Source organism: Nicotiana tabacum, chromosome 6 (genome assembly GCF_000715075.1).
Source record: "Nicotiana tabacum cultivar K326 chromosome 6, ASM71507v2, whole genome shotgun sequence".
In the NCBI taxonomy this organism is placed as follows: Eukaryota; Viridiplantae; Streptophyta; class Magnoliopsida; order Solanales; family Solanaceae; genus Nicotiana; species Nicotiana tabacum.
In genome coordinates, this window is record NC_134085.1 from 18,583,444 (window position 1) to 18,597,984 (window position 14,541).

At 31.6% G+C, this 14,541-nt stretch overlaps 1 protein-coding gene across 1 annotated transcript; it reads left to right on the plus strand.

Moving 5' to 3' along the window:
* Nucleotides 1-285: 285 nt before the first annotated feature.
* LOC107792297 (squalene synthase) lies at nt 286-10,598 on the plus strand. The gene is made up of 14 exons (XM_016614497.2): nt 286-610; nt 7,067-7,109; nt 7,212-7,301; nt 7,536-7,611; nt 8,058-8,127; nt 8,431-8,574; nt 8,672-8,776; nt 8,891-9,037; nt 9,143-9,218; nt 9,463-9,551; nt 9,883-9,977; nt 10,070-10,097; nt 10,189-10,258; nt 10,408-10,598. Exons 1-13 carry the CDS (start codon nt 416-418, stop codon nt 10,249-10,251), a joined length of 1,221 nt encoding a protein of 406 aa, XP_016469983.1. The 5' UTR covers nt 286-415; the 3' UTR covers nt 10,252-10,258; nt 10,408-10,598.
* Nucleotides 10,599-14,541: the final 3,943 nt, after the last annotated feature.

The window sequence follows — 14,541 nt, forward strand, 5'->3', positions numbered from 1 at the left end:
ACTTCGAAACAACGAATCTCACCTCAAGTCAAAATCAATGAACCTTGAAACTTCAACTTCTACAACCGATGTCGAAACCTATCAAATCGCGTCCAATTAACCTCAAATTTTGCACACAAGTCACATTTGCTATTATGGACTTACTCCAACTTCCGGAACCGGAATACGACCCCGATATTAAAAAGTCCACTCCTAATCAAACTTCACAAAAATCCAACTTTCGCCAATCTTTATATAAAATTGTTAAAAATCTTTATAAATTATATAAAACATGCGTTCAACAAGTTGATTGAAAGTCAATTTCCACCTTCCATAAATTATTTAAAGTATTCAAATATCAACTTCCACCTTCACCGACACTATTTCTCAGCTTTATAAATATTCCACTTCCACAGGGCGCTAAACACCAGTGATCATGGGGATAATAGGAGATATTGTGAGACATCCAAATGAGATATACCCATTGATAAAGCTGTTGGTAACAGCAAAATTAGCAGAAAAACAAATTCCTTCAAAGCCAAACTGGAGCTTTTGCTATCTCATGCTCCGCAACATCTCTCGCAGCTTCTCTCTTGTCATTCAACAGCTTCCCCTTGAGCTTCGAGACGCTGTAAGTTTTCTTACCTTGTTTCTTTTTTCTTTTTCTTTTTTTGGCTTTAAAACTTTTAGTGTAATATACGCTATTATCGAGAGACTTTAGCCACATCTTTAACCTATGGCCGTAGAACGAAGCTTTGTTCAACAAAATAATATATTTATATATTTAAAAATAATTTAAATTTAAGTTTTTATGTTATGTCCTTAATACTATAGGAGTACTTTTATAGACACAAAACTTTTATGATGAGATTTTTTAAAACAGCTAATCCTAAAAGTTTTTCTTTGTCTCTTAAATTCAGTATGTTGCGTGTAAATCAAATTCGTTCTTTTTATACAATTTGCGTATTTCCAAGGAATTGAACGTGTATCAATGGTGACTTGTCTCCTTTCTCTGCCATGTATAATGCAAGTGGCCTACATGTTCTCCTCATGTCTAATACGTAACTGTATGTGCTTTGACTAAAATGATTTATTTGCAATAATGTAATGCCAGCTACTCCATTATGACTCGGCTGCTTGCTTATACCTAAATTATACTAGTATTTAATTTTTATATACTTAGTTTTTACAATTTTTACAAAATATAAGTTCATTAAATTGTCCATATTTTATTTGGTGTGCCTTTATAGAATAACAAACTACAACAACAACTACGTCTCAATCGCAAACAAAATTGGTGCGGGCAATATGAATTTTCACTTTGTTTAATTAAGCTCAACTCATATCATCTTCCTACAAAAACAGAAAAATAATAGTAGTACAAATAAGTTAAATAGATTTGTGTATATATATAATACTTCTCCCGTATCAATTAATGTGATGGTATATTTGACTCGCCACCTTTATCCAATAAACTCTTTTTAAATTATAAGTAGTACTTAATATTTGTTTCACTTTCATAAATAAAATATGAGAATCAATTTTAACATTTCTAGCTCCGTGTATAATCAATATACGGTCGTATAAAATTGAATGGAGTTTTAAAATTCATGGATTCGGTATTTGAACAACACTTTTGGACAACTGTATTCCTTTTGACCAAAATGATTACTATTTGTAACAAAATTTACTGTCAGCTCTTATGATGCTAGGCTGATCGGTAGAGTTAAACTTTTCATTTAAGACAAGTTACTGTACGTAATTTAATTTGTGAAATTTTTGGAGTTCATTAATTTAACTATCTTATTGTTTTATTTATAACTACATCGAAAGACCTACATGTATAGTATAATGTTGATTTCTTTATCAGATATTCCCGAAGGAACAAGTACATTTTTATCTAGTAATTAAAATTTACATTATCTTTTCATGGTATACAGCCTTTTGATTCAATCTATATATATAATTAAAAGCAGAAGACAAAAGCATCTCATGAAGCCAAATAGCAGAACAATAGAATGACACATGACATAATTAGTTATTAAATTAGTTATTGGTTATTCTTTTTAATTTAAATATATCTAAAAAATGAAAATAATTAAAAAAACTACCACATATATATAATTGGTTATATATATATATATATATATATATATATATATATATATATTAATTGGTTACTTTAATTTAATTAATAAATATATATTTCTTATCTATATCTATATTAATAATTAACTATAATAAAAAAATAAAAATAAAAATATATAAAAAATAACTACCCATTCAAATTGGGTGGGAGTAGTTTCAAGTTGGAAATTTTGAATTATTTTTAAATCAAACAGAAAAAAAAATAAAGATATAAAAAACGGAAAAAAACAGAAGAAAAACTACCCATTCAAATCGGGGAGTAGTTTCAAGTTGGTGTTTTAAAATAATTTTAAAATAAAAATAGATATCTTATAATTAACTATAATAAAAAAAAACGAAAATATAAATATATAAGAAAATAACTACCCATTCAAATTGGTAGTTATTTTTAATTAATAATTAGTTATTGGTTATTATTTTTGAATTTAAATATATATAAAAAACGAAAATAAAAAAAATACAAAACTACCAAATATATATATATATATATTTATGTGTGTGTGTGAAAATATAAAACTACCATATATATATGAATAAATAAATATATATATATTAATTGATTACTTTATTTGAATTAATAAATATAGATATCTTATAATTAACTATATAAAAAACGAAAATATAAATATAAAAAAAAACTACCCATTCAAATTGGGTGGGAGTAGTTTCAAGTTGGAGTTTTTAAATTATTTTAAAATAAAAAAGCAAAAAAAAATCTATAAAAAAACAAAAACAAAAAAGAGAAGAAAAACTACTCATTCAAATCGGGGAGTAGTTTCAAGTTGGAGTTTTAAAATAATTTTAAAATAAAAATAGATATCTTATAATTAACTATAATTAAAAAATGAAAATATAAATATATAAAAAAGTAACTATCCGTTCAAATTGGGTGGGAGTAGTTTCAAGTTGGAGTTTTAAAATTATTTTAAAATAAAAAAGCTATAAAAAACGAAAAAAAAAGAGAAAAAAAACTATACCTATTCAAATTGGGGAGTAGTTCAAGTTGGAATTTTAATATAAAAAACAAAATTAAAAAAATAATAAATTACCAATTCAAATTGGGGAGTAGTTTTAAGTTGGAGTTTTAAAATTATTTAAAAATAAAAAAACAAAATTATAAAAACTTCAGAGAAAAATATTAAATAACATAGTATGCTAATGAACTTTTCTATTAACAAAGTAATAGTATTAAATATTAAAAGATATAATAAAGAAAAATACATAACAAAAACGTTATTCGATGCGCTGCTTGTATAAGTCCCGTTAGTTTAACATAGATTTTATTCACTAAAATTTAAATAATATTATTAAGAGCAACAGAATAAAATTTAAAATAAAAAAATTCAATAGTAATAAATTATATATCTTCTCATATATTACAAAAAGAAAGCGAATACTAAATATTGTTTAATATAAAGAAAAATAGAACAAAAAAGTTATTCACTGACTATATAAGTACGTTTGATTTAATAGAGATTTCATTATTGGGTATATCGTATTGACAAACAAGATGACAATTGAATTTTATTAAAGCAATACGATCTAATAGGATCAAACAAGCCTGATCATAATTTAATTTAATTAATATTTTTTTAATATTGACCGCGCATCGCGCGGGTACGACTACTAGTTTTGTTTTAAAAAGAAGTATATAAAATGGTTTCACTCGAGGACAAGCAACGAGTAATTTTACACGTGCACACGAACGCGTGGTTTTGACTCGTCAATCACCACAAACGAGTGTACACTGCGGTTTCCAACAAGGTCACCACAAATTGAGGATTAGGACTTTAACTCAATAAAGAGAATGAAAATGATCTTTTACCCCTCAAGTGCATCGCCAAACCTTGCACCACTTTTTAATACTAAAATAGTACAAATTAACTCCAATTCATTATTCTATTTTTTATATTAAAAAAGAATATCTCTTTGATATTATTCTCTTTGATATATTATATTATTTTTTTTATTTAAATTTATTTTTCTATTTCATAAAAATAAATCCTTTTTTTCTTTTTGCATATTCATCCCATATAATTCATATTCCTTTCCTATATAACCAATTAATATAAAATTATTTTATATCATAAATTTTTTAAATAATATAAATTGTAAGCAAATATTTTACATTATATATATTAATGGGTAATTTAAATAAAAGTGAAATCATTGATAAGATATAATTAAATAAATATTATATTATGGTAAAATTTAGTTTAATTTCTACATAACTATTCAACTTTCAGGATTAGTATGTTGCTTCTATAAATGCTCTATTAATGCATTACGAAGTACAAAAATGAGCATCTTTGTTCTAACTTTTTTTTTGTCGAGCTAAAAATTGTTCAAATCGGTAATTTTCATCTGCTACCATGTTTACTGTTGGAGTTGGACCTTCCCAAGCATCTTGAATTGGTGCATTAAGATCACGCTCATCCTCGATTATCATGTTGTGCAGTATAATACATGTAATTAATATATCATGTAGCACTTCTTTTCTCCAAAAACGTGACGGCCCTGCAATAATTGCAAAACTCCGAATGCACATTCAACATCTTTTCGTCATGATTCTTGTTTCATTGCAAAATATTTCTTCTTTTGAGAACGTGACTCATGAATAGTTTGCACAATAGTAGACCATTTTGGATATATATCGTCAGTTAAATAATAATCCATATCATATTCTTTTCCTTGAATAACATAGTGGGCGAGGGGAGCAATACCTTTAGATTGGAAAACAAATATGATGAGTCTAAAACATTAATGTCATTATTGGTGTCGAGCATACCCAAATATGCATGCTATATCCAAAGGTTATAATCAGCTACAACTTCAAGAATAATTGTTGAGGATCCACTACGACTTGCATATTGTCCAGCCCATGCTGTTAGACAATTTTTCCATCTTCAATGCATGCAATCTAGACTACCTAGCATTCGTGGAAAATCACACTGCTCACCGATGTGAAGAAGCCGTACAACATTGTTAGCTGTTGGTGATCTGAAATATTGCTCGCCAAAAACCTCTATGATAGCTCGACAAAATCTCATATGAAGAAGCCTTGCAATATTATTAGTTGTTAGTGATCTCAAATACGGCTCGCCAAAAACCTCTACGATAGCTCGACAAAATCTCTTCGTGCTTTCAATTGTAGTTGACTCTGCAATTTTTACATATTCTTCAGTGGCATCCGCTGGCAAACCGTATGCCAACATTCTAAATACAACTGTAATTTTTGTAAAGCAGATAATCCAAATCTACCTAGTGCATCAACGCGTTGTTCGAAGTACGTATCATGAGCTTTAATTACATCAACAATTTCAACAGCCACAAACCACAAGTCCACAACATTCCTCTGCCATCTATGTCAGTCGCTACTATATTAAATATTTATTTTATGTTATTTAATGAACATTGTGTTATTTACTAAAAACATATTATATTTCATATTTGCACTTTTTATTTTTGTGATGGTTATATTTTTTTATAAAATTCTAACTTATAATTAAAAAGTTGACCAAAAAATTATAATAAAATTAACTTACAATTTTATATAAAATAATATATATGAAATTAATTTATAAAAAAATACACCAAAATTAAGATGTAAAATTAATATTATAAAGATATTACATAAAAAAATACAAGTATAAAATTTATAATATGTTAAACTAAAAGTGTTATTAAAAAAAGATAATAATAAAATATTGATGAATAGTGCTACACATGTTACACCAAATCTAGTGTAACACTATTCACACTATAAAATGGTGTAAGAAATAGTGTTGAGTTGGAGCACCAAAACACCAAATCTAACACCAAAATATTATTTGGCATAAAAGTTGTCACAGGGTTAGCGATGGTCGTCTAACAAGGTAGGACATAAGGCTAATAAGTAAAATGGTCAAAGAATTTTAAAAAATACGCTTTAGAGCAGTGAGCTTTTAAAATGGAATGGGTAGATTGTCAAGCCCCACATTAATTGAGGAATGAGTTGCCATCTCTTTATGTTGTTTTGGTCAATCATTCCCTCATGAGCTATATTTTAGGGTCGAGTTAGACTCAAGATATATTCCTTTACATGGTATTAGAGCCAGACCTATGGTCCATGTTGATGTATTTCTCAATGTTGAGCCCCATTCTTATGTTATCCATGCTCTAGTTGTCTGGTATTGGGCGTGTTGGGGAGTGCCAAGTCCCACATTGGTTGAGAGAACGGATTATAATCTCTTTATATGGTGTTGGCGGTCCTTCTCTCGTGAGCTAGTTTTTGGGTTGAGTTAGGCCAAAGTTTCATTTCTTCATGCATACAGTTTTAGAGTTTGAGCAGTTTGAGAGTATTTCATCTTCTATTATTTAATTTGTTGGGTCTTCATTCTTGGTTCTTTTACTAGCCATTGCTCATTTTCAGTTCTTGCTTATCAAATCTTCAGCAATTTTCGACGATTATCTTCAGTTCTCTTGCCTTGTTTAGATATCTCATCAAATCAGCTATAGGAATGACACCTTTTCAAGCCTTATATGATTGTGAACCTCCTAACATGATGAGATATCTTCTTGATAGCAACTCTAATGATATGGTTGAACAACACATGCTTCGAAGTGACGAGGTTGAAGCTGTCTGGGAGAAAATTTTTGACTTATCCCCAGTAACATATGAAGGAAACAACAGATAAGAAGACTCAATGACTATATTAACTTGGGATCCTGGCTAGAATAGTTTGACATTATGCGGGAGTTAGTTAAAATGGGATTGGACGTGTAGGTAGCTTAATTTCCCGTAGTATTGCTCTGCTGTTGTTTACTAAAGCGATTCTTGGATCGTTCCCAATTTAGCTTGTGTTATGTGAATCCTCATCCTTATATTTATAAGCTAAGTTTTCTTCTAAAATAATATATCTTCACTTCTTGTAATTACCTTTTAATGTTCATTTTTCAGGTATGTGTATTCTATTTGGTTCTTCGAGCACTTGACACTGTTGGTGTGTAAAACCACTGCTTGCAATATTTTTATTTTTTGAACATTTCAACTGGAATTACCTCACATTTGTTATTCATATGTTATTTGTTTTTCTTTTGGTCAGAGGATGATACCAGCATAGCCACAGAGGTTAAAGTACCTATTCTGATAGCTTTTCATCGACACATATATGATCATGAATGGCATTTTTCATGTGAGTCGTCTAAATTTCTCTTTCTTACTATTTCTTCTTTTTTTACTCAACATTGTTAACTTTTCTACTTTGATAAAAGCTGCTCGTTTATGATTGTCGAAATGCTTCAAAATCAAAGTGCTTTTTTTTTCTTCTTTGGCTAGTTGTTTTTTGGTTTTCCATTTGGATTGAACCCAAAAGATCTCATGGAACAGTTCCATCTCCGGTTGAGAAATACCTCTTTTTGTTTGTTAGGTGGTACAGATGCCTACAAGGATCTCATGGACCAGTTCCATCATGTTTCGATGGCTTTTTTGGAACTTGGAACAAAGTGAGTTCTTCTGTCGCAGTACATTACACTAAACAATAGAAAACTTATAAAATTGTGGTGGAGTTGTGGCATGAACCATCTAACAGAGTTCTGATCATAAGAATATTTTCATGAAAAGGTTGCATATCAATCATCTTGCAACAATGAGCCTAAAGACTTCATGAACTTTGCTCTTAATTGTAGATATTTAAAAGCTTTGTTTACGAGAATGTATGTTTGGCACTTGCTTAACACTTCTTGACATCCGCCTCCTCTGCATCAAGTTGTAACTCAGTAAACTACGATATAATACAGTTGTATAGGAATGTCAAGTGTACTTCAGCTACAGTATAATACAGTCGAAGTGTATATTTGATCATTTTACATGCTTTAAGGTCAGGTACAATGGTGATGCCAATGCATGTGAATAGTTTGGATTGGGACATTATATTCATGTAATTTTATAGTTATCAGCAGGTAATTGAGGATATTACTATGAGGATGGGTGAAGGAATGGCTAAATTCATAAGCACGGAGGTATGTCACCTATAGAATCTTAGCCATATTTCTAAGATAAATCGCTCGTCAATAATAATAATAATAAGTGCTGTTGACCCACAACAAACCTATATCTTCATTTTCTACTATAAATCATCTTTTATGTATCAAGGCTGAGATCAAACCAATATTAGGATTGCGTTGGTTGCTGACTTCAACCTTTAGTAATCGATAACTAGAATGTGCCCAGTGCAAGATACTCTTTCGGACATTCTACAATTTCTAGATGTTTCACTGATCTGTCAATCTTATTAGATTTTGATTATAAACTCTCTCCTGCAGATTCAAACAATCGATGATTACGAGGAATATTGTCATTATGTAGCTGGGCTTGCAGGATTAGGCTTGTCAAAACTTTTCCATGCCTCTGGTAAAGAAGATTTAGCTCCAGATTCTCTTCCCAATGCTGTCGGCTTATTTCTTCAGGTATTAACCTTAACCTTAGCTGGACTAGGTGCCACCATGGCATCCTCGATCGTAATGTTAATGTTTTAGGGAATTAACAGTAACATATTTATTTCAGAAAACAAATATCATTAGAGATTATTTGGAGGACATAAATGAAGTACCCAAGTGTCGTATGTTTTGGCCTCGTCAAATTTGGAGTAAATATGTTAACAAACTTGAGGTTTTGTCTTCTTCCTGTGCTATCTTGATCATCTTACAGTTAAGCAGATAAACATTTGTGTCATTTTGAGGTTCACTGTTTTGCAATTGGCATCTTTCTCAATATGTATCTCAGGACTTGAAGTGCGGAGAGAACTCGGTCAAGGCAGTACAATGTCTCAATGACATGGTCACTAATGCTTTATCGCATGGGGAAGATTGTCTGGTTTGCCTATCCACGTTACATGATCCAGCTATCTTTCGATCATGTGCTATTCCACAGGTACGTACTGAAGATTCTTCCTGATTTTTATGCTTGTATGTTCCATTGTACTGTTTAGATTTATCCTCTCCTTCTTGCTATCTGTTAGTTTCTTATCCTTTATAGATCATGGCTATCGGAACATTGACAATGTGCTACAACAACGTTGAAGTCTTCAGAGGTGTTGTAAAAATGAGACGAGGTACGATATATCATTCCTCAACATGTAACTTGCTGATTTTTCATGCCAAATTGCTTGCATTTTACTGTTCTGATGACTTATCTAACCCCTAAAAAATTCGGCCAATTTCTGACGTGTTCGATCTTCCTGTAAAGTTTTGTCCATAAAATTTCTAGGAGTAAGATATGTCCTAAATTTACAAGTGCATGAAATATTCAGAATTCTCTCAACATCATCAAGTTATCGTGTCGTTTCTTCAATGTAGGTCTCAGTGCCAAGGTTTTTGACCAGACCAGGACAATGGAAGATGTATATGGTGCTTTTTTCCATTTTTCTTCTATACTGAAATCCAAGGTATGATGCTTATATTTATTCTCTGAACTAGCTTTGATTCCTACATTTAACTTGATCATTCTATAAGTTCAATAACTATTGTCAGGGATGCCTTAGCTTTTCACATTCAGTTCCTCAAATTGTGTATGTGTCGCATTTTATTCAATACATGTGGATTCATCTGAATCGATAACTTTCGACACAGAGTGTATATGTGTGTGTGTAAAAATCTCGACAAAATATTGGATTTGTATCCATAATTTTAATGGTATAATTAGTTTAGTACAAAATTGAACCCATTAAGTTTGAATCCTGAATCCGCTACTGGATGTGAGATAATTGCTTTTTTCAGGTTGACAATAACGATCCAAATGCGACAAATACTTTGAAGCGGATTGAATCAATCATGAAAACTTGCAGAGACTACTCTGAAACCTTGTCTAAAAGGTTTTCCAATTATATTCTGGTTGCTTATTATTATTAGTTTTCCCTAGAATTTTTGGTCTGCTTCATCTATCTAAAATAACTTTTCTCATCAGGAACAAGCCTAACTACATACCAACTTTGGTAAGTTTTCTGCTGATAATTATGCACACTTTGATGACTAACTCATATTTCTGCTATTGAAAAATTCTAATTCCTTGAATACTTTGTGCAGATTATTGTCTTTTTCTTCGTAGTGGCTATTCTTCTTGCTTACCTGTCTGCGAAAAGACCCTAGACCCTTGGTGCGGATTGGGCGAGTGACTATTTTATTTGACCAAATGAAGAATTGCATAAAAGTTTTTTCGTATTTTGATTTTGATGCGTGCCACTCTGATCTCATGTGGTTCAAATCTGAATGTTAGTTTTCCCTGTCTTATGTTTTTGGTTGCAGCTAGGAATGGGCATAGTTTGGGTAAACCCGAAATCCAAATTTTTTGGATTTTTGGTTTGGATTTTCGGATTACGGATTGGATTTTGGATTTAATTTTTAAAATTTTTGGATTTCGGATTGGATATTGGATTTGGTACTTCGGATTTTTGGATATCCGAATATTCAAAAATTTATATTTTATATTTAATCCATCATCCATATGTCAATAGTAATAAGCTCAATACCCTACCCATTAGATATTATCTCATATATTCAATATTAATTATTAAGTTACTGTCAGAAAACTTTCTATTGTACATGATTTTACTATTGCTACTTCTTATCGGCCATATTAATGTCTCTGTTGCGTTTCCTAGATACTACTTTTATTACTTAAATACTTTATTTGTATGATTGCGGTGTGAATGAGAAACTTTTCAGGAAATTTAACATGAGTAATTCATTTGGATATTTATTTTTGTAAAAAGAAGAAACATCTCAACTTATAAGCTCAAAACTGAAACTTCAAAACCGATTAATCCGACACCGAATTTAAAAAATCCGATCCAATCAGAGCTTATTTGGATTATCATTTTTCAATCCGAAAACCGAAAATTCAAATCGTAATTTTCAAGTCCGAACTATCCGAACGCCTGCCTCTATTTCAGCTTTGATGCCATCTTTGCAGTGACTTGGGCACTAAGACTTTACTACCATGAGGTCTTCTCAAAGTTCCTGCAATTGTAAGGCTGATACTGAGAGCAAAGAAATTAAAAACGTCCAACCAAAGAAGGCACCAATTTATTAAATCTTTGTGCATGGTAGAGATGAAATATTATGGTGTCGATTAGGTTGGAGCAAATTTATACGGGTCATGGTAACTCAATAAACATGTATTGATCCGAAATTTAATCCATGGAAACAGTATCTTGCAGAAATGCAGGGTAAGGTTGCGCACAATAGACCATTATGGTCCGACCCTTTCCCGGACCCCGCGCTTAGCGGGAGCTTAGTGCACCGGGCTGCCCCTATACGAGGGAAGCTAGGTGTTTCAGTGTCGTTTAATATATATTCAAGTTAAAGCGTGTAACATTTGAGGGGATGACAGGTGATGTTCAGAAGCATCAACCTGGTTGAAGACACAAAATTTTAAAGTGGATTAACTAGATAAATTCTTGCCTTTTCTTTTCTCTTGTTTTCGTCTTTTGGTGGTTGTGTCTTTCAATCCTGGTCTTTAACTACAAACCTTTGAGAGAACATTGCTTGTATTAAGTTCATCTGCCCATGGATGACAAGAAAACTGCCGATGTAATTGTTAGCCACCATCCTTTTCAATAGTCTGAGTAGTGGATCACAATCCAATTAGCATGAGCTATTACTAACTTTTTGTTGGGGACTTTTTCGTATATTAAACTTATTTACCTGGTTTATCTAAGTTTTCCTATTTATAGAAAGTAACTAAAGTTTTTTAGAAAATATATACAAATCCAGTCGAAATCTACAATTTATCTACAACTTCAACAAAAAATATTTGTACAGAATCTGTGTAACGACCCGACCAGTCGTTTTGAGCATTTGCATTCTGTTCGGTGGCTTGACATCGTGAGTAGCTTCATATGATATATTATGACTTGCGTGTATCGTTGGTTTTGGTTTTCGAATGGTTCCGGATTGGTTTGGAAGAATGATTCTTAAATAGAAAATTTTACGTTGGAAGAGTTGACCAAGTTTGACTTATATGTATTTGACTTCGGATCGGAGTTTTGATGGTTTCGTTTGGTCTGGATGGTGAATTTGGATCCTAGCGAACGCTCGGATTTGTATTTGGATGTTTCTAGAAGGTTTTGGCTTTATTTGGCGAAAATTGGCAATTTGAAGTTTTGGGAAGTTTATAGATTTGACCGGGAGTTGACTTCGATGTTATCAGGTTTGGATTGTGGTTCCGAGAGTTGGAATAAGTTTGTTATATCATTTGGAACTTGTGTGCAAAATCTGAGGTTATTCCAAGTTGATTTGATATGATTGGACACGAATTTTGAAAGTTGAAAGTTAATTAGTTCATTAAGCTCGATTTGAAGTGCGATTCATGATGTCGATGTTGTAATACGTGATTTGAGGCCTAGAATAGGTGCGTGTTATGTGTTTGGGACTTTTTGGTATGTTCAGGTGTCCCGCGGGGCTCGGGTAAGTTTCAGGGTAATTTTGGAGGATGATTTCATTGTTGGTTTCTGATGATTTCTGATGCCCCAGTTGTTCTTCGCGATCGCCAAGTGTAGTCGCGATGCGTAGTTTAGGATTGAAGCTAGGTGATCCGAACCACCAGCTAATACTCTCCCTCCGACCTTACTGGAGCGTACTCCTATCTAGTTAGTTTTAAACAAATTTGGGGTGAATTAGATAAATGGTAAATTGGAAAAGCTTACCAAACTTAATATAGCAAACATTTCTCTCCACCTTTTAACAATATTTATTATTTCATTTAAAAGGAGAATACACATTCTTTGGAATATGCATCTTTAAAACTATTACACAAAAAATAAGGACAAATTATTTGATAATTTACATCAATTACTAGCAATATTATTATTTTTGCATTTATAATATTCTCATTTTCTTTTTAAAATTTTATATTATTAGATATTTTATAATTTCTCACTTTTCTATTTCAATTTGCCTTATTAACTCAGTTCAATTTATTTTACGTACTTAGTTATCTATTCACTTCCCATGTATTGTCATGCTTCCTTTTTTACCCGAGGGGTATATAAGAGAGTTTTTCCAATTAAAGTGACATAAATCGAAATGGAATTATTTTATTTATTTCAGAGTCGCCACTTAGGATATTTATTATGGTGTCCCAAGTCACCAGTTTATTTTTAATCCAAAATCGAGGAGAATTTTGACTTTATTTAAAAGTCTGTGAAACCAGAAAACTAGGTAAGGAATTTTGTTAACCCGGGAGAAGGTGTTAGGCATTCCCGAGTTCCGTGGTTCTAGCACGGTCGCTTAACTATTAATAATTGGCCTAATTATCTGATTAATTACATGTTTTAAACCTATTGTGCACTTTAACCTTTTAAAACCGCTTTTAATTATTTATGACCGCTTTTAGGATTTATAGAATTATTTCTTGAACAAGTTGCGATTGTCGTACACTTGCTGTTTTTTGGAACACACCGCAAACCACGCTACATGAAATGCACCCGCGATTCGCGACATGTTTATTTTATTATTATTCGAAGTTGTTATAATCGGGTCACATGAAATGCACACCCACATTTGGGAATTAGGCATCATAACTATGTCGCGGGAACCGTACCCATAGTCACGATGGTTTGTTATAGCGTGCCTAAAGCAAACTACGAATGTTCATATTTAAAACTAATTCGAAGTTCAATGTAAGGCTACTAATTATAGATATGCTTTGGGTAGATATGTTGAACTTTAATTATTTTGGAAAAAGAAATTGGGCCAGCAGTAATCCCATTAGGTTATTTGATCAAAGGAATAACGGCGTTGAGGCTTCTTGGGCTTAAAATTGAGCCCAGAAGTAAAAAAAAGCTCAAAGACCTTGCCAGGTCCGATTTTGACCATGGCTGTCTTATTTTGGGCTAACAACAGGCCCAACAGTTTAAACAGGAAAAGCCTTTAATATGCTAAGGACATAATTAAAGCCCAATCTCTTCAGTCACAAATAACAAAACACTATATGAAATTCTGAGAAACCAAATATGCATGAATAATCATATTATGGACTTCTAATCTACTGACACACCATTAGTAATAGACAATATTAGCTTGAAATACTTTAAATTACTAATTAATCACACTCACATCAGGCGTATAGTCACTTTATCAACATTGGATTCCTAAGATAATAGAATCCGGACATTATTTAGCAAATGAACCATGAGTTTCTTTTGAAAGTGTATGAACTTGACTTTAAACTTAACAAGTGCACCATGGCCAGTTATACTAATCAATACACCTTTTAATAAAAATGAGCTAATGATATTACATACTTATCCTGAAACTTCCAAATAAATCCAACATATGAAAGATGAACTATTCAGAATATTCAATACTGGAATTCTCCACCAAGCTACTGACTATCAAGCAGACCCAAGACACTTATACAAAAACGTTGAGAAAACT